At 35.3% G+C, this 21,486-nt stretch overlaps 1 protein-coding gene across 6 annotated transcripts in view; it reads right to left on the bottom strand.

Moving 5' to 3' along the window:
- SEPTIN7 (septin 7) overlaps positions 1-21,486 on the bottom strand; it is a 110,933-nt gene that overhangs the window by 6,376 nt on the left and 83,071 nt on the right. For all 6 annotated transcript variants that reach the window (XM_027574938.2, XM_027574939.2, XM_027574937.2 and 3 more), the window contains 6 exons: positions 19,869-19,986; positions 16,371-16,463; positions 15,144-15,240; positions 13,622-13,673; positions 10,141-10,266; positions 315-450 (listed from right to left, as the gene is read on the bottom strand). In XM_027574938.2, the coding sequence (XP_027430739.1) occupies positions 315-450; positions 10,141-10,266; positions 13,622-13,673; positions 15,144-15,240; positions 16,371-16,463; positions 19,869-19,986 (622 nt within the window). The remainder of the gene's footprint in view (positions 1-314; positions 451-10,140; positions 10,267-13,621; positions 13,674-15,143; positions 15,241-16,370; positions 16,464-19,868; positions 19,987-21,486) is intronic.

Genomic DNA, 21,486 nt, shown 5'->3' with positions numbered 1-21,486 from the left:
CTTCTTACCTTGAATATATGAAATACCTTATAATTTCATTTCTCACAGTTTGCTCATTAAAACTGGTAATTCATTATATAAGTATTCTATCTTCCTCCCAAGTACATGTATGGCCAAACACTTACATATTGAGGTATATAATATTATTATAAACAAAGTGCTTCCTTTTATTTCTCCATTTTATTACATTAGGGCATTATATTAAATTTGAAAAAATATGTGTAGAAAGGTTTTATTATCTGTACTATTAGAGATATTATTATTTTAAAAAGAAATGATGTGTCTTTAGGATGTGAAAATGTTAGGTTGACTACCTCAGCTTCTGAATCCTTCAGTTTTTGAACTTTTTCTTTGACCTTCATCTCAAACACCTGCTCCATCTCCATCTCCATCTTCTTCATCTTAGCTACATGCTCCCTTCTTTCTTCTTCCATTTGTGCAAGAGGGCTCCTGTTGTGAACATTAAGGATAAACATCAAAAGTCTAAATATGAATTCAAGACAAAACTTTGAAACAGTGATGAAAACAAATGATAAGCTGAATCCAATCACTAAATTGTTTTTTGAAAATATGTTTGAAAATAATTTTTCAATTCTTCTGACACCATCTTCAATGACAAAGAACACAGATTTAAAGTTTTATGTATAAATGCATTAAAAATTCTTTAGAAGCTTTACAATTCATAAATATTTATAATAGAATTTCCTTCCATAAATTTTTATATTTAAACCTCAATCTCTAACGAATAATTACTATTAAAATAGATATAAAAAACAAAACTGTTAGGAGGATGTTTCTCTTAACCTAGTGCATATCAAATCTAAAGATGACATAAAATAAACTGTAGGAGGAAAATGGAAAGGAAACATTCCCAAATTATACTCACAGAATGGAAAATGAGAAGAAATTTAATTTTGTATTTTAAACAAAATTTCAATGCAAAAAAAGGAACAGACCTAATGAAGTTAATATATGTAGAATACTTTTAGCTCTACAAATTTCCAAGTGTTACAATCTCTTCTATGACAACTACTGACATCACAATTATAAGTTAATTAACATTAATTCAAACTTATTTTAGTAACTGAATTACCATGTTCGAAATGACTACCAGTGAATCCCTAGGAAGTTTTTCATTTAGGTTTGCAGAATATTTCTAGGCCACTTACGGTAATTTCACTACTCATGAAATACACTCCACCTAACTCAAATATTTAACTGTCTTAATTTTTTGTCTTATTTTAAAAAGATGTTTGATGATAAAACACATACACAGATGATACATGAGAGAATCAGAAGCAAATAAATAGCCTGATAATTATTTTTGAAATGCCAGAAAACAGACACAAGCGTAGTTAAATGGAAGTATTTCACTCTGACACTAAAGTCCACAGGCTCAAATCTCTGAAGAATTCTGATCAAAATTTTCATGTTGAAAAATACTGCAAACAAGCTTTATCTTAAGGCTAGTATACTTAAAGAGACACAATGAATGCCAAAGTACCAGTAACTCACTACAGTCCCAGGGAGGAAAGAAACCTTTGCTTCGTGACTGACAAACCTTTGCAATTAGTGTAAATGTTACACAATCCATATTTTGAGTGTAACAGAAGACAACCACATTTCATTTAAATTACCATTTCCATCTTTGAAAACTATTCAGTACACAAGACAACTTAAAAGAGACATGTCCTCTTCTGACTTTGTTGATAAAACATGTTTATTTTGCCTCCATATCAGCAGGCTTTGACCACTGAATTGCACATTTTAAACTGGTGAATTTTATCTCAGTAATGCACTTTAAGAAATTAAATCATGGCTTACAAACAAAAACAAAATCAGGTCTTGGATTTCACCTATAACTTCTAGGGTTAGTCACTTTAATCCTGATGTGACATACTTTGATTATGGTAGACTTCTCTCCTTATGAGGCTGAGTTTTTTGTTTTTTTTTTAAATTGTGGCTGAGTATTTTTACAGCACTCTTCTTCCCTGTCAAGGAGGAGGACTAGAGAGCCAGATGGAATATATTAAATAAGAGCAACAGGACAGAACATTGGCTACTGATTTTTCTTAGCACAAAGGGAGGACGAAGACATAAAGTATTGCTGTGATCAAGATCTGTTTTTGCAATTAGTGTAAATTCAAATAAAATGTTAACTAAAGGATATTTCTTCACCAAAAGTAAACTTACAAACCTGCAGTATATTTTAACAATTAAGCAATTAATCAGAAGTTCTGAAAATGAAACTAAACCAAACATTAACTGAGAACAAAAACCTGCATTCAAAAAGTGAGGTCAACTAAAATAAGCTTTTAAACATAAATATCATGGGCGCCTGGGCGGCTCAGTTGGTTAAGCGACTGCCTTCAGCTCAGGTCATGATCCTGGAGTCCTGGGATCGAGTTCCGCTTCAGGCTCCCTGCTCGGCGGGGAGTCTGCTTCTCCCTCTGCCCCTCCCCCCTCTCATGTGCTCTCTCCCCCTCATTCTCTCTCTCAAATAAATAAAATCTTAAAAAATATATACATATATAAATATCATTATTTCATTAAAAGTTAGGGCCCTTCCTGATAACATCATCTTTATGGCAGGTGTTTTTAATAAAGGGGCTTCTGATCTCCTGGGCAGGGTGCCAATGAATCCCCTGAAATGACATACCAAATTTGTGTGTCCATGTAAGCATTTTTCTGGTGAGAAGGTCCAAAGCTTTTGTTAGATTTTGAAAGGGTCTATAAACCTCACTTCTCCCACCCCCCAACATGTCTTAGATTCTAGAACAGAAATAATCTAATAACTATTTTTTTAGTTGACAGTGTTAACTGAATACGTATGTTTAAGCAAGAGAGATTATCCAACAATATTGTTGCAATTTGAAACCACAGCTTGAAACTGTTAATATATTAAATAGAGACTCAGAGTAATTTTAAAATTTAATATATATTCTTACTTATTTTAATAACCTATCTATAAAATGCTCATTTAATTTTATCCTTGGGAGGAAGAAGGCAATTCACGTAAATTTAAAGAATTTATCATATAATTTGCACATGAAAAGGCTACCAACTAACCAAAAGTAAACATTGTCATCTCGATTTTTATTTAAATAACTCGAGGGGGAAAACAGAAGACTCCAGACCAACAGGCTATGTTTTGAAATTTGCTTTTAAATTCAAATTTTAAATATTAAAAATCTCTACATCCTAAAACTGCTTAAGTCTTTGGAAAAACAAATAACCACTTACATGCCTTCAACTGTGTCATATCTAAAAGAAAAAATAGACTTGAACACTTACAGTAAACCACAATAAAAGCAACAATTAAAGGCAAATTCAGAGATTTCACAATTAACTAATTAAGGTATGTGCCCTAAAACATAAGTTTATGGCAAAATTTGTTAAAGCTAATTTCTTTCCAAAAATTCTGTTAGTAATTACTATACCAAATTATGAAAATAAACACATTGTGCAATTATCTTCTGACAGCCTGATCAAATTTCTAGACCTATTTAAGTATGTGTACCTTCAAAAAAAAATTTTGCAGTATTTCATATTGAGATACTTTTAAGTTTCTCAGTCTTGTCAAAATACTGGACTCCTGACCAAATGAAATGATATTTCGGTGTTTAAAAAAAAATGCTCATAAATGGATTTTCTGAAGCCTCTCACCAGTAAAAATGATCTTTCAAATCTCTTTAATTTTTAAATTAGCACCTCATTGCTAGTCATCTTTATTAAAGTGATATTTAAAAAACTGTAATACAAAACTATGCTTACAATGTAGAAAACGCAGGAAGAAGGGTCATTTTTTCATCACACTGAACATTTTTTTTCCAAATAAAACCTTTTTACTAGATGGCTGGAAAAAGCATTTAATTATAGCCTAACTGCTTTTTAATGGAAACTCTTCTTTACACACATAGATACGCTAAAGCTTATACACTTAAACTTCTCAGAGAAATTTAAAGCAACTCAGCCAAAGAAACAAAAAGGCCTGGTGAAAGAATAAAAAGAAACGAAAAGGTATAACATAACCTGCCTATACGCTAAATCCACAAAGATTTAACGTAACTCCTTCTAGGGATCTCTTTAAAGGGTTATAGTTCCTGAAAGCCACCAGATGACTCACCCTTTCATGTGACAAACAGCAAAATCACAGCAAGGACCACACAAGGCTGACCTAGTAAGGTTCTAACTGTGGTTGTGTGACACAACCCATATTTTCAGTATAACAGAAGACAACCACATTTCATTTAAATTACCATTTCCTGAAGAACACATTAAACAAATACATTCACATACTTTTGCTCCACTGGTCAGTAGGCCACTATGTACACAGACATGTAGCAACTTTCACACAAAAATTTTCAAAGGAATTTCATTTAGATAGATTTCAAAGAGCAATAAAAATTTCCAAAATTTCAGGAAACAATACCAACATTTCATTTTGCCAAGTAACAGCATCATAGCCAAATATAAAACAATACTCATTGTCATTATATTTTCATGAAAGGACATTTTAACAAAGAGTAAAAGATAAAACTGAATAAATGTAATTTTTTTAAAAAAACTTCGGAAGATTTCAGAAAATTGTCTTTATTTCTTGTTCAATGAAAATTTTTATGTACCAAAAGAGTTTTGAGAATCAGCTTTTGGAAACCTGTATTTTTAGTCATTTCTAGGAATTTGTTATCCATAAAGTTTTCCCAAGCTTACAGATGGAGAAAGCTATTCAAAACAGAAAAATAACATATGGGAAAGAGGTAACAGGGTATGCCCAACTTGGAACAAGATACCAACTATCATAACTGGTGCCAATGATAGACAACAATTCATAAAAGAGTCACCAATCAAATGTGATTTTAAGTAAAACATACAAAAGACGACCAAGGAAGAACTTGAAAAAGCAGGTTTATCAAAAATAATAATAGGGGCGCCTGGGTGGCTTGTTGTTAAGCATCTGCCTTTGACTCAGGTCATGATCCTGGGGTCCTGGGATCGAGCCCCACATCGGGCTCCCTGCTCAGCCAGGAGCCTGCTTCTCCCTCTCCTACTCCCCCTGCTTGTGTTCCCTCTCTTGCTGTCTCTCTCTGTTAAATAAATAAAATCTTTAATAATAATAATAATAAATAAGTAAGTAAGTAAAGTAAGTTAACCTTCCCCTTACTGGGCATCACCTTCCTTTAAGAGATCTACCATTTGGATATTGCTAATTCTTCTTCCTTTTCCTTTACAACCCCTTGCTTAATCTTTGATCTGGAACTTGACCTCCCTTTCTGTTACTTTCAATTGCCTACCATCCTCCACACTCTCCAGTCAGGGGTGAACAACATACACACTCCCTAAGGATTTAAGAAGTATTTAAATTGGTGACTTGGTATTTTCTTTGCCAGATACAGGCAATAACCTGAATAGCTGCTAGGAATAGTGCCCACTTTCCCAGACTTTGGCCTTGAAGCAAATTAGTATTTGATGAGATAAGCTCAGCTCCTTTTCAGATTTTAACCACATAATCTAAACCTTGGTTTCTTCCCAGCTTTACTGAGATATAACTGACATATAATACTGTATACATTTAAGATGTACAATGTGATGTCTAAATCTTGTTTTAGGGTCTTTCCAAAATATAATCATTCTAGGACTACTAACTAACCTAACAGAAAGGCACATTTTCAGATATACAAATATCTGAGATACAAAACCAAATATTTTTAACTACTATTCAGTATATTCTACAGTCCATCCAAAACTGCATCAGATAATTAAATGTAACATTCATTAATTGGGTGCCTGGGTGGCTCAGTTGTTTAAGTGTCTGCCTTCAGCTCAGGTCATGATCCCAGCGTCCTGGGATCGAGTCCTGCATCAGGCTCCCTGCTCTGCAGGAAGTCTGCTTCTCCCTCTTCACCTCCTCCCACTAGTTCTCTCAATCTAATAAATAAATAAAATCTTAAAAAAAAAATTCATTAACCTTGTTTACTACCTAATGCTTAAAAAATAGCTTATATTCTAAAACTAAATTGTGATTAGCACTTTCTGGAGTAAACACTGCCATACAAAGGCTAATATAACTGTACATTTTTAATAGATTTGTGTATGTATAAATACTGTATGAGGGCAATGAAAAAAATAGGTCCATTAGCAATCAGTAAATAAATAACCTTATTATCAATTTTATTTCTTCCTCAAATTGCCTGCAGATGCTACTTAGAGACCATGCAAAGTAATAAAATGATAAAGTGATAAAATGACCACCTTTCTTTTTTTAAGGACCAAAGAGATTGTCCAGTTCAGTGGTCTTCAAACTATTTATATCAAGTCTTCCAAGAGTTACTTGAGCCTGTATAGTTTTAAGAGAATCAATTTCCAGATCCTCAACTTACACACAAAGTCTTGCCTAAAGTGATCTGCCTGAAAATTTCCAAGTTATAGATAGCCCATTTCTCACTTTACATAAGAAAGACCTACTCCCTCTTAACCAGCCCTTACTTGAGGTACACTGTGCCAGGTGTATCTGGAAGTCTGAAAACCTCCAGGTGACAGAAGGGCAATCTCTTTCAGTGATTAATCAAAGTACTATAACATAATCTCACAGATTATGTATCTGTATCTCCCAGTATTAGACATGCTTCTATTAAGGGCTAACTGTGATGTTAGGTGTTAGAAATGCAATACTTGGGTCCATGCGGGGATGCTGAGTTCAGAGTCATAGTAGAGGGAGGTGGTTGGAGAAGTGGCAATTTTTGTTTAATGACTATGCCTCTTCCATTCCAAGCCCCCACAACCTCAACATCTCCCTGTCAATATCATCAAAGGATACACTGCTATGGAGGGAAGAGTCCCTTGAGAGCAATACAACTAGATCATCACTAAGAAGCCTAAAGTCACATATGCTTGTATCACATTTTTAGATAATCGCCATTCTTTTCTGTTACTCAGGGATGAATCCTTAGCTTATAGCAATTTAACATCAGCTAAAGCACCATAAGTTGTTGATACTGATTTAAACAAAAAATTCAGCTGAAATGCTTTCTGAAATTCCTAACATTTTCAAGATAATATAACATATAATCAATGGATAAAACTTCCAAGTGACTTCTTTCAGATTCAGTATATTATTCAATAAAGTAGTAAAAACCTAATGTAATAAATTATACCAATATCTATTCTAATCATGCCATTCTCCATTTGCTTCAATCTTTAAAGATACTTTTCTACTTACTATTAATATAAAATAATATACTAACTCCTAGGGCAATTTGCTTTTTAGCAGTACAAACATTTTTATCATTTTCATAGATAAAAGTCTGGACATGATTCATCTCATTAAGAAACAGATTTCCAGCAGTGTTCTACTTTTTATGTTTTTGCCTGGGTTATATAGTTTAACTCAAGTAATCCACACTGGAATTCTATTTATGCAAAAGAATTTTTAACAACACTCTAAGGTTTACTATTTTTCTCTGAATTGTCTTACCTGAAATCCAACAGCAGAAATATCACAATAGCACTATTTTAAAAGCCTTATATTTGAAATGTGGAAACAATTCTTTATTTGTAGGACATGAAAAAATGTGTAAAAGAAAAAAAAATCAAACATTAACTGCATATATTTAATGAATAATAGGTACTGACAGTACATTTCCTTTTCACATATAAAATTATCGGTGGCTTTAACTACTCATGTTTTTCTTTTAAACAGTTAAAAAGTCCATAAGCTAGTGAAATACATTTAAAATGGATTAGGAAATTATGAACAATATTTACTATGATGGATCCTTATGTTTTTGCGCTAAAGTTTCCCGATACAGATTTTGCTTTTAAAAAGAAATAGATAAAAGTCTTTTTCTCATGCACTGAACCTTACCTCAAATAGAATCTTGTACATTAAATATAAACACATTGTTGAAATATTAACCAAATCAATTTTTAAAACAGCAGTAATAAATTCCTAAAAGTCAGTGTTTTGCAAAGCAGACACTGAATAAGGACCCTGTGTCAAAACCACAGAAGGTGCTTATTAAAAATACAAACTCTCAGGTCCATTCCATATCTACTGAATCAGAATCTCTCACCAATGATTAAACCTAGAAATTTACCTTTTTAACGGTCACTCTCAGCAGACCACTGAAACCAGAAAACCTAGGAATTGATCAGTAAAGTTCCTCAAATACAAGCATGTTAACAGCATACGGAGAAGTTCAAAGTTAAGTAACAATATAAGAAGAAATCTAATTCAAAGGGTCTATGACTCCAACATCATTAGAAAAACATAGAAGGAAATAAACATAGAATTAGATCTGAGATCAGTTTTAAAAGAGAGCTGCCAGTGACTGTTAATGCTTTGCTTTCTTCTGGAATTTAGGGCCACTGTAGAGACATAACTAAAAAAGAAAAAAGGAACACTCTTCTTTTCCATTATAAGGAATGCTGACCACTATAAAACACAGTACTATACTGCTACTTTGCAAAACTTGCCTTTTTCAGGGGCACCTGGGTGGCTCAGTCGTTAAGCGTCTGCCCCTGGCTCAGGTCATGATCCCAGAGTCCTGGGATCGAGCCCCGCATCAGGCTCCCTGCTCCGCGGGAGGCCTGCTTCTCCCTCTCCCACTCCCCTTGCTTGTGTTCCCTCTCTCTCTGTGTCTCTATCTCTCAAATAAATAAATAAAATCTTAAAAAAAAAAAAAACTTGCCTTTTTCATTATTTGTACAGATGATCCTTCAGGATTATCCTCTAATAGTAGATAACATCTGGCTACAAATGTACACACATTGTTAAAATGGTTTGTAAAATACTTATGATCTTCAACAGTCCCAAATAAAGGAAAAATGGGGCACAGGTACTGCTACCAAGAATTATACCAGCTAACTCACAGCCCTCCTCACACATCTCATTTTCCTACCCCATCATAAACCACCACAGCTTGAGATATATACTAGCTTAGTAGTATATAAGCTACACACAAGCTACACACTTGTCAGTCACTCACACTACTTTACCAACCAAGAGAAGAAATCCAAACTCAAGCTAATTTACTCCCTGGAAATACAGAATAGGGCTGGAGAAGGTAACCAAGACTACGCTCACCTACATATTCCTTTTGTTTGGTCCTTTCCCTTGTTTCTATACAATGTTAGTGAAAACTCTGCTACTAAAATGGTTTATTCAAAACAGACATAATAAAAGGTAGAAGCTCTGTATTTAGTCTCCTTAAAGAGAGTACAGAATGTTTATCTTAAAAGTAAAATGGGTTAAGAGATCTTGGTCATAACTGTCCTCTTCCTTTAAAAGAATGTATTCAGTTTCATGCACTCTTACATTTATAGCAGCATTATTTACAACAGCCAAGATATGGAAGCAGCCCAAGTGTCCATCCACAGATGAACGGATACAAAAGATACGGGAGTATATTATTCAGCCATAAAAAAGAATGAAATTTGGCCATTTGCAATAATAGAGATGGAGCTAGAGAGTATAATGCTAAGCAAAATAAGTTAGTCAGAGAAAGACAAATACCACCTGATGTCACTCATATGTGGAATTTAAGAAACAAATGAGCAAAGGGAAAAGGAGAAAGAGAGAGATTGAGGGAGACAAACCAAGAAACAAACTCTTTAACTACAGAGAACAAACTGATGGTCACCAGAGGGGAGGTGAGTCGGGGGACGGGTGAAATTGGTGATGGGGATTAAGGAGGGCACTTGTTGTGATAAGCACCGGGTGATGTATGGAATTGCTGAATCACTATATTGTACACCTGACATGAATATAACACTGTAGGCTAACTAACTGGAATTAAAATAAAAACTTTTAAAAATGTATTTGCAAAAGGAGCCATTTGATTTCTAATTGGGGATCTATTAAGTGAGTGGTGTATGGACTACAAACACAATGGAAAATGACCAGAAGAGAATGCATGGCTCTTTCACTTAAGGAACAAGGTAATAAACACTTCCTGTGACAAACAGTAAAATATAAAACTGCTAAAACAAAGCTTAACAATAATAAATTTCTGCTATTGTGCATAAAGAATATATCCCAATTTTCTATTGAGTAGCCAAGAAGAATTTGATGAAAATGAAACAATATGATTATTTACTACATAAATGATACCTTTTCTGGAGGAAACAAGGTATACTTACTTGGTAAGCTGCCCTTTATTCTTGTTATTATCAACTCCATTATAAGTCACAGCTGCCAGTTTTCTGCTTCGGTAGTTCTCATAGTGTACATTATTAGTGACATCTTTCAAGTCCTGCATGTGTGTTCTGTCATGAATAAATATCGTATCAACAATTTGCTTCTATGAAGAAAGCTTTGATGTAAATTTAAAATTTTACCAAAACAAAAATTTCTAAAGCAAAAGACTATTCTTAAGGAAGAGCATTCCTCTGTCTTCATTTATGCTCAAGGCAGAGCAAGATAAAACATACTAAACTTGAAACCAGTGGATATTTAAGTTCCAAATGAGAGTTTAAGAGTTATAAATCTTCTCAAAGCAGTTACTAAAGGATGGCATTTCCTCAGAAGAGTATTCATAGTACATAGTATATATTTTCTTTTGTTAGAGAAAGATTAGCTCTTGCTGAAACTCATAAAACCAAAAAGAAACTGGTTGTCTTTATTATTATTTGAGTTTTTACTAAAGTAATACATATGAACACTTTAGATCACATATCAAGTTGGATTCAAACTGAGGAAAATAATTTAGAATAAACTTCTGTTTCTTCAAACTGTTCAGTGAATGTGGTATTTTGGTTAAATGAATTTTGCTCATAGTATTTCTATCATATATAAAATCAATACATATATGAAATAAACCATACAATACATGAGACAATTTCCTCACTCCTTGATGACTCTAGAAGCTAAAGACACTGAGTGGCTCAATGATATCCTTTACCAAATCAGGGAAAGGACACACCTGGAGGGGCAATACTCTGTATTGTCTGATTCTCCCTTTTCTCACATCATCCATGCCTGCCTCTGCGATCCTCCACCTCCTTTCCAGGAAACAAACAAGAAGGTGTACTGTTTTGTTTTTTGTTTATAAAGTAGGCTCCACGCCCAATGTGGAGCCCAACACGGGGCTTGAATTCATGACCCTAAGATCAAGACCTGATCTGAGATCGAGTCGGACACTTACCAGACCAAGCCACCCAGGCGCCCCGAGGTGTACTGTGTTTTTACTCTTCCTGATATCCAGAAAACATTTACTATTACTTTCCCTTTGTGAACACAATGTGATTTTCAATTACTCTAACTTATCTCCTACTAACGGACATTTTCATGCAGTTCTCTGATAGTTTACTCCTCCTAAGGAGTACTTTAACTCTGGGTTTTCCCCAAGTCTCATGTTCCTTTATGCTCTATTCCTTGATGAATTTATCTTCTCCATGGCCATCATCATCCCTTTCCACTTCAGTCAAGTCAGGCAGCTCCTTATTCCTAGCATATCCACTGGCTGAGATTGAATAGCTCATGCTAATTTGTCACTGACTCTTGAAACTTAAGAGTCCCACTGCTTTGAAAGCTCTCTTTCCAGCCTTGAAATCAAGTCACTCTGACCCATTACAATTTTCTCCTTGGTTGTCATTCATTTTTTGGTACCAGTATATGTTATGGATAACACCATACAATCTCTTCAATTTTACTGTAAGCTCCCCTTTATAAGAAACACTTTTGCCATCACTTCTCGTACTCTTGATACAGATAGCACATAATAGGCCCTTAAGCGGCACCTGGGTGGCTCAGTCGGTTAAGCATCTACCTTCAGCTCAAGTCATGATCCCAGGGTCCTGGGATGGAGCCCCACATCGGGCTCTCTGCTCAGTGGGGAGCCTGCTTCTCCCTCTCCCTCTGCCTGCCACTCTGCCTACTTGTGCCCTCTCTGTCAAATAAATTTTAAAAAAATCTTAAAAAAAAAAAACAGGCCCTTAATCAGGAATGGTCCGTTTGTTCTGTTATCCTTTTATACTAGTGAGCTGCCAGGCTATGCACCTTCAAATGTTCAAAGTCTAGCTTTTAGCTCAGTAACTAGCCTTCCCTTCTATAGTATTTTAGCTGTGCAGGCAGTTATTGATTGCATATTTAAAAAGTACACAAGACGAAGTTATAGAATACCACTGTGTCAAGCACTGGGCAAGCTGCATAGGGGATTTAAAATTGAGGAAAAGAGGGGCGCCTGAGTAGCTCAGATGGTTAAGCATCTGCCTTCAGCTCAGGTCATGATCCCAGGGTCCTGGGATGGAGCCCCACATCGGGCTCCTGGCTCAGTGGGAGCCTGCTTCTCCCTCTCCCTCTCCCTCTGTCTCTCCCCCTGCTCATGCTCTCTCTCTCTGTATTCTGTGTGTCTCAAATGAATAAATAAAATCTTTAAAAAAAAAATTGAGGAAAAGAATAAAATCAGAGAGAATGCACTGACAATATTTATAAAACATTCCCTACATATATACTGTTGTAAGCAATTATTGGTTCTTTTGAAGTCACATCTTAAGAATGGAAGAGAAAGGGAACAGTTCATAAGAGAAACTGAAATGCTATATTCTCAAAGCTGAGACAAATGACACCCCTCTCATATGCATCTGTTCTCTCACGGTGTGAGGCCTGGCAACCCCAACTGCTGAATCAACCCTATCATCTCCTTCCTACCAAAAACACCTGGTTGTAAGCTTCTTTAAGAAAGACTAATAACATGGCAATCTCTTTGATTTCAAAATTTACTCTGATATTTAGTGTACTTCTTGAGGTAGCAGTCTGACTCACTTAAATTTCCCCCCTCACTCGTAAGAATAACCTTATTGTTCCATAACTTCCAATTATCATCAATATGCATGTTAATACTTCTACGTAGATAAAGATACTCCTGTGTATTGGGAAACTGGAGGTTGAAGGAAGTATGTGGTAAGGGCCTGGAGAAGAAAGCAAGATGAGGGAGGAGAGAAGTGGGGAAAGGGTTATGAGGTGGCAAGAGGAAGGAATTTATCTCAACATGGAAACACTGAAGTTCACTTTGATGCCCTTTCTGTTTCTTGCCCAGTAATGTCTCTGGCTTCCTCTTTGCTGTTTCTTTTTTAATTCAAGTCCCAGTCCTCTAATCAGGATTAGCTCAACATCCTACTCTCACAGGCTTTCCTTCTCTTTCATCAGCTGCACAAGGTACAATTTAGGAGTAATGTTTTCCCACCTACGAGGAAGATCAGTTTTGTTCACTGTGTTCCAGTACCAAAAATGCCCCACTCACCAGCTGCCAGGCTGTGTACCTTTTAACATTCAAAGTCTAGCTTTTGACTCAAAACCTAGCCTTCCCTTCCACAGTTTTCCCAAGTTTTTCACATGAAAGAGCAAAAGCCTCTTCCTTTCCTTATCTTGTTTACTATTAACAATAAAGAGACTCATTTTCCCATACATGTCTAGCAACACAGCTTATTTTGTATTTTTGCTAACAAGTTTAAAACCTTCGCAAAATAATCCAAGTTGTCTCCAAGCAGTGCTTACTTAGTGCTAGAATGAAAATATCAATTTAAATTAGTTATATTTATAGAAGTCAAAAACTAAATAAATCTAATTCTAACTTTATTCTGAGAAAGAAAAACACTTATTTTCATCATTGCTCAAACTTACCTTATCAACATATTTCTTAGAATTGTAAAATCACAATGTTCACCATTTTCAACTATTTAAAAAAAAAACACACACATACATTATTTCTACTAAACCAAGTCTTTTCAAAGGAAATTTCATGGAATATTTGGGGGGGGTAACAATGAGAGAATATGCAAAATTTCATTGACTTTTCACTACTTTTCATTAGATCAAAACTTTTCATTACAGTTTAAACACTAACACAGTACTTACTTTAAGGGCATGCCAAACAAGTGTACTATAGTATTATTTATTTTAGTATAATCCTCAATGATAAAATATATAAACCTAATAAATGAGCTCTCCAGAAACAAACAATTTTGAAATTCTGAAAGGGGAGACTGTGTATTCATTTGTAAGACACTATATTTATTCCCTAATAAAATGTATTTTAAAAGCTTAGTGTTGGGGTGAGAGGGAATCACTTCAGAAAAGCCTCCTTAAGGTGCCCAAAATAAAAACACGAGTCAAGAACTTTAAGGTTATTTTTAAAAAATGAATCACTAATAAGAACATTCTGGTTTGGGGGAGGGGGTACTAAAACTAGAGAAACAAAGCAATTTCATCACATATTTCCAAGGAATGTAAAAGTTCTAAAGCCTCAGCTCAGCAACTGAAGGTTACCAGGGGATGACAGAGAGCTGGGAACGAGTACAGTCTCTCACTGATAGGGAAAACTGCTGATAAGGACAATAACTTGGAAAAATCTTCCAAAAATTACAGAATTTTTCAAACTAATAACAACAAGTAGATAAAACAATCATGATTCAATCTTGATTCCAAGTTACCATAACACAGAAGATTAAGTATTAGGTCAAACCCAATACAATAAACACAAATTTGGGGATACATGTCTATTGCCAAGAAGACTTCTGGGGTTTGTGCTATAAACTAAGATTTTACTGGTATTTGAAACTCCTTAAAAAATTAGTACAGTATCTCTTAACAGTGAAATTTTTTTTTTTTTTTTACTCTAAAGATGTGATGCCAAGAAAAGATGACTTTTATCGCAAGGAAAGGATATTATGAATGTTTTAATTCAGCTTAAAATGAAAGTTGTTCTCAATCATTCCTGAGGGTCCCAGACCCATCTGAGACTCAGATAAAAGTGAGAGTCCTTTTCTCTGAAATTATTTTCAACTTTAGATTTATTTTCAACTTTAGAAGATTTATTAGATCCCTTGGCAGCAACCTTTGGGTCCCAGCTAAAGAATTCTTGCACTCTAAGTATGTTTTCAAAGAAGAAAACAGGAGTAGGTTTAATGATGGGATGGAGGATACTGACAAGTAACTTGGAAAGTATACAAAATTAACCAGACTTACTTGCCTGACTTGGCAGAACACAAGGTCTGAAAAACTGGAATGTACTTATGAGCATATGAGGCTAAATGAAACTGAATTCAGAACTATCTGAAAATCTAGAATACATCAATGTGAAATACTAATTTTTGATCACATTTGTGAGATCTTATAGGAAGCCATTCACTGAAGAAAACCTTACCTTCAGCAACACCCCAAGGATACTGCCTTCCTCTGACCCTTTTGCCATTAACTTCAATGATAGTATTACTACCTACCACAGCGAGAGGTAAACGGTCCTATAAAACAAAGTATTCTTGTTCAAATATATCTCTGTAGTCCTCACAAATTCAAGAATAAAGAAGTTTACATTACTCAACACATTACCAAAAAAAGAAATTACTTTGACAGTTACTGTATTTACTTTTATAGGCCATTCACAATTACTATTTATTATTAAAACTGTCATTACATGGTATTCTCATCAATGTAAACAGTGAATAAAATTATATTTTCTCTGAAAATTTTAGAATACTAAGGCATATATACTTCACTCATCAAAGTACCTGTTAAAAAAAAATAATCTCCAAATGAAACAGTCCCATACTGAAAAATTTAAAAAGGGTAAAAAACAAATTGGCAATTAGAGGGGAAAAAATGAGGTTTGTGACTAGCCTGCCTATCTGATCACAAACTAACCCCAAAAAGCCCTGGAAGCAGGGAATATTACATGTGCTAACTCAATCTGTGGAACTCCAGCTCTGGGGGACTGGATCTGTATTCATCCAGACTAACTCACACTACAATCTTTCAAAATTCTTGTAGTTTCCAGAAATATTTAAGAATATATAAAATATATGACTATTTTATAAAACTGCAGAAATTTTTCATTGGTCAGGTATATGTATTTCATTATTCCAAGACAATTATTTGCTTAGATAATGCCATTAACTAATACATCATTTTAAGGTTCAGGGTACTTAGGAATAACTATAAATTAAAAATCAGAAAATTATGTTGGTATAGATTTTGGGTTTTTTTTTATAAAAAGACAAAAGAAAACATTTTCATCTGGCTCTTAAACAAAGACTATGCATAGCAGTACTTAGGAATAAATCCTCTCCCTTCTCATTACCTGTTTTTTAAGGAGGAAAATTACATAATATAAAACTAGTTAACTGAAAATCGAAGACAGAGATTATACAACAGAGATTATGCTATTCATCTCTCTATTCTACACAATGTCTTATTACATATAACAGCCACTCAACAAAGTTAATTGCAAAGTTGAATTCAACAGTGAATAATCTCCCTATTCATTTTGTAAGCCAACTACTTAAAACAACTGATACTTTTTATCTTTTCAGCGGATATTAAGGTGGGTTTAAGGCCCTAAAACATTTTAGTGTATATATGGGAATAAACCTACCTTTATCTTTTTAACAAGCTTATTTTCTTCTTCATCATCTGTCTCTGGAAATTCATATATTTTAATTTTATGTTCTTGGATTTCTTTCATTATCTAAAATGAAAGAGGAAGTTAGCAAAAGTACACCACACATAATTAGTAGATTAGCTTTATTTGTATTATACTCTTCTTAAATTCCTGATTCCTCAGTTCCAATTCCTTTACTATATTTCAGTGATGCAAAACTGTAATCTAAAGCCAAGAACTATGCTGATCTTTTTTAACTATGAAGTTGATATATAAATACTATTCCCAAAATCTGATTACTTCAGAAGTATTAAAGTTATATGGTTATAATACCAAAAGAGTTCTAAAAATGATGTAAGATTCCAGAAAGGGCTTTCTCTAGTTGATTTCTACTATAATGGTTTTACATCATTTATTTACAATTTGACTGACCTTCTTTCTCTAGATAGAACCCTCAAACTGTTTTATTCAGCTGAATCAACACAGCTTCAACTCACCTAAACTTTTACTAAAATTTGGTAAAGGTAAGCGAAACTAAGTACAGCACTGGCTCCAGGAGAAAAATCTGCATGCTGATCAGAAAATGTCCTTGCATGTACATTTGTGTACACACAAATCAAGGAGCAACAGATATAAGATCAGGCAAGTACACAGAGAAAAAACACACCCCGGAAATTAAGAAGCTAAGGAGTTAGTAAGGAAAGTGCGGGGGGGGGGGGGGGGGGGGGGGCGGAGGCTACTTATTAGTAACATCAGAAATTACCTACTTCAAATTAATTCCAAATCACTCCAAATTCTAAACAGAACATAGACACCCAAATAATGTTCAACTACCCACCCTATTCAAACTCACAATAAACCAATGGCCAGTATACCCAGAACTAAGTCCTTGCCTATCTGGGTATTTCAGCCAACCATCACTGTAGGGGGCCCCAACAGCATAAAGGGGCCCTAAACGAAGTAGGTAGAGGTAAAACTGCCACAGAGAAAAACAGGACCACACATCTTTTACAATTGGGGTATGTATCTGTATCGAGAAAAACATAAGAATAAATGATCGTATCTATATCAAGAAAAACATGAGAGTAAATGATCAAGTGTCAAATATATGACTAGGAAAAAAAAAAAAGAAACACTAGTGGCTTGCTCTAAGAGCAGTGGTTCTTAGAGGTTGTATATTAAAAATGCCAAAGCCCTACCTTAATCTATAAAACCAATTGGTAAGGATACAGTCCAAAACTCATTTTCTTTCTCTCTCTTTTTTTTTTTTAGAGAGAGCAAGTGGGGAGGGGTTGTGTGTGGAAATCCTAAGTAGGCTCCATCCTACGACCCTGAGATCATGGCCTGAGTCAAAATTAAGAGTTGGGCACTCAACCAACCGAACCACCCAGGTACCCCCCAATAGCTCATTCTAAAAAAGTTCTCCAGATGATTTTGATAGGCACCTTGTAGTTAAAAACCACTTTTAAAGAATATTAAAAAAAAAAAAATTGTACAACTACTACAAAGTGACAAATTTGGAAGTAGACTTTATTGTTTACTCATCTTTTTTATCCCTAAGTTCTTAGTACAATTCCATATCAAGATACACACAAACCAAGACAGAAGAGAAGTTATGTTGGTATAGGTTTTGGTTGTATTTTATAAAAAGACAAAAGAAAACATATTTTTGTTTGGTTCTTAAAGATTATGCACAGCAGTACTTAGGAAAAAATCCTCTCCCTTCTCATTATCTGAAATAATTGGATTTGGGAAACAATTAGTATTTGAACTTAGAAAAAGCACATTACAAAATAAAAATAGGAGTGAATAAATGTAAAATAAATATATATATACTCCTAGTAGAAATACAAATGCAGTAAAAATGATGAACTAAAACATTCCCAAAATATACAGATTTAGCATAATCTCAAAGCAAATCTCAACAGATTTGGGGTTTTTTTTTTTTTTTTTTAAGATTTGTTTGAGAGAGAGAGAGCATGAGCAAGCAGGGGAAGGGGCAGAGGGAGAGGGAGAGAATCCTCAAGTAGACTCCTTGCCAAGTGCAGAGCCTGATGTGGGGCTTGATCCCAGGACCCCAGGATCATGACCTGAGCCGCAATCAAGAGTTAACTGCTTAACCAACTGAGCCACCCAGGTGCCCCCAGATTTTTGTTTTTGTAGTAGGTTTCAAGGTATTCTAAAATTCATATTGAAAAAGGTGGAAAAACAAAGTATCTTGTTACAAAGGGGACTTATAAAGACAGTAAGAGATAACTAACTCTAAGATCTATTTTTAAGTATTATACAAGGTAGCTATAGTGTGGGGCGCCTGGGTGGCTCAGTTGGTTAAGCACTGGACTCTTGATCTCGGCTCAGGTCTTGATCTCAGGATCCTGAGTTCAAGTCCTACACACAGGGCTCCATGCTGTGAGTGGAGTCTACTTAAACAAAGTAGCTGCAGTTTAAAAACTATAACTGGCATAAAATAAAAAATAGACTACTGGTATAGAAGCATAGCTCCAGAAATTCAAACTACATTTCAAAAAATGTTATATATAACAAACCAAACACAATGAGGAAAAAGTAACCCCCTGCTTTAAAAAGTGTTCGGCCTTCCTGGGAAATTAAAAGTCAAAGAAATAATTAAGTGCCACTTAATTCCAAAAAAAGTTTTAAAAATAAAATGACAATGTTGGCAAGGCATTGAAAAAATATTATTAAAAAATCTGTTTTAGTGGGAAAGCACCATGACAACATGGGGGAAAAAAAAGAACTATAAAATAATCATACCCTTCCAAAAAGTAATCCTCTTCCTGGGAATTCAGTCTATAAAAATAATTCTAGGGACACCTGGGTGGCTCAGTTGGTTGGGCATCTGCCTTTGGCTCAGGTCACGATCCCAGGGTCCTAGGATGAAGCCCCTTGTCGCGCTCCCTGCTCAGCGGGGAGTCTGCTTGTCCCTCTGACCCTCCCCCCACCCCCACCCACATGTGCACCCTCTCTCTCTCAAATAAATAAAATACTTAAAAATATATAATTCTAGGGACGCCTGGGTGGCTCAGTCGGCTTAGGTCATGATCCCAGGCTCCTGGGATCGAGTCCCACATCGGGCTCCTTGCTCGGCAGGGAGCCTGCTTCTCCCTCTGCCTGCCACTCCCCCTGCTTATACTGTCACTCTCTCTCTCCCTCTAGCAAATAAACAAATAAAATCTTTAAAAATAACAATAATTCTAAAGGGTGTGGAGAGGACTGATGGAGGCGGCTGTTAACAGTAACATCTAAAAAAATCATTTAAACTGACAAAGGATAAGGGCACTATTGATAGTAGATAAGAGCTCTGAGGAGAAAACTAAGGCAGATGATTTTCAAGAGTTATTTTTAATAAAGTATAAATGACCATACAGTAAAGTAGCAAGAGAAATACACTGTAACACATTAAACTGAAAATAAAAAAACTGCAAATTGCATGAGTGGTATAAGAAACCCAAGAACTCAAGTTCCTTTTCTCACCTGTTTTTTAAACTGTTGGCACTCCTCTGGAGTGAGTGTGTCTGCTTTGGCAATAAGTGGAATGATATTCACTTTTTCATGCAAACGCTTCATAAACTCAATATCCAATGGTTTAAGTCTGAAATACACAATATTTAATATGACTGAATGATCAATTTGGGGGAATAGATCATTCACATCCCCAGTGCTCAATTAAATACACTGGGACTACTTACTTATCAGAACTACTCTCTGAAGATGTATTGGGCCAGCAACAGTTAGGTAGAACAGGACCTCAATAAGCATTGGAGTGGCTAAGAAGGCTGACTCCTCCCCGAACACCCTGGTCATAGGGTTTTGGCCCTAAAGAGGAATTAGAAAAACCAGAAAAGCTCCTAATAGGCTTTCCTAGAATAGCCTCTGTACTTACTACTCAAAATTTGGGAAATCTGTTTTGTTTTTAAATAAAAAATGATAGTCCTCTTTTGAAACCCACATTCCATTCTTGATGTCAACTTTATGTCTCAGATAAAAGGCTCAAAAGAGAATCTTCTTCACTATCCCTCTTACCCATTACAATCTGGATGCTGTCTTCACTTTGTTGTTATACTTTCAAGAAGGTCACCATATACTGCCATGCTCCTAATATAATTAGCACAGTAACTCATAGATATTGTGGTATTTACCATTACTTTTTATATTTACCCATTATGCAGCACTTGACATTACTCTCTCATAAGCTGTTACCTTAGGGTACTTATTAGGATCATCTCTCTAAGTCAGTCCCTTAAGAGTTACCTTCCTCAGAGTACTCTATACTACATTCTCCCTTTACTCTGCATTTTGTAGTCTTAGCATTGACCATAGTGACTTCTATCATCCTCTAGGAGTCTCAAATCTTCACATCCTGTCCAAATCTCATTCTTAGGTTGCAGACTTGTGTTCACCCAGTAGAAATACTACTTAGACATCCAATTTTAGCTCCTCAAAATCAAAAGCTCATCTGAACCCCCAAATTTTCCCTCCTCTTCTGTGCTATTTTTGAGAATGGTACTACAATCCACCCAACTACTCAAGGCTGAAACTGAGGGTTCCTCCCTCCTGATTCTCACTTCCAAAGATTTCCCAAAACCTGTTGAACAAATAAATCTATTACTTCGGTTCAGGCCACTAAGATCTTTTTAGTACAATTATTAGAATGCACCCAGTTTCCCTCCAAACCATACACACTACAATCAGAAAGGTCTTTCTAAAATCCAAATCTGAATGAGTCATTTCCCTGACTGAAAACCTTACCAAAGGCCAGATTCCTTGGCTAGTGTGGCCTACCAGGCCTGTGAAGACATAGCCTTTCTGGCTGTCTTCATCTCTTAGCATCCCTTACCATCTTTTGCCATCTCCTACTTGTAACGTGTCAGCCTTTTTGAACTTCTCATGATTCCTTGAAAGCACCATACTTTGACCACTGGTCATGGGCTACTGCCTCTACCTAAAACACACTCCATTCCCATCCCCCTTCTACTTGGCTTGCCTAATTCCTATTTGTCCTTTAGGACTAGGCTTATAATTCTCATTTCCTCTGGGATTATTTCTCCAACCTAACACTAGGCATCTTCTAAGAGGTCACTACACTTAATCT

Source organism: Zalophus californianus, chromosome 12 (genome assembly GCF_009762305.2).
Source record: "Zalophus californianus isolate mZalCal1 chromosome 12, mZalCal1.pri.v2, whole genome shotgun sequence".
In the NCBI taxonomy this organism is placed as follows: domain Eukaryota; kingdom Metazoa; phylum Chordata; class Mammalia; order Carnivora; family Otariidae; genus Zalophus; species Zalophus californianus.
Note: the sequence above shows the minus strand (reverse complement) of the source record. Positions and strands in the feature narration are given on the sequence as shown.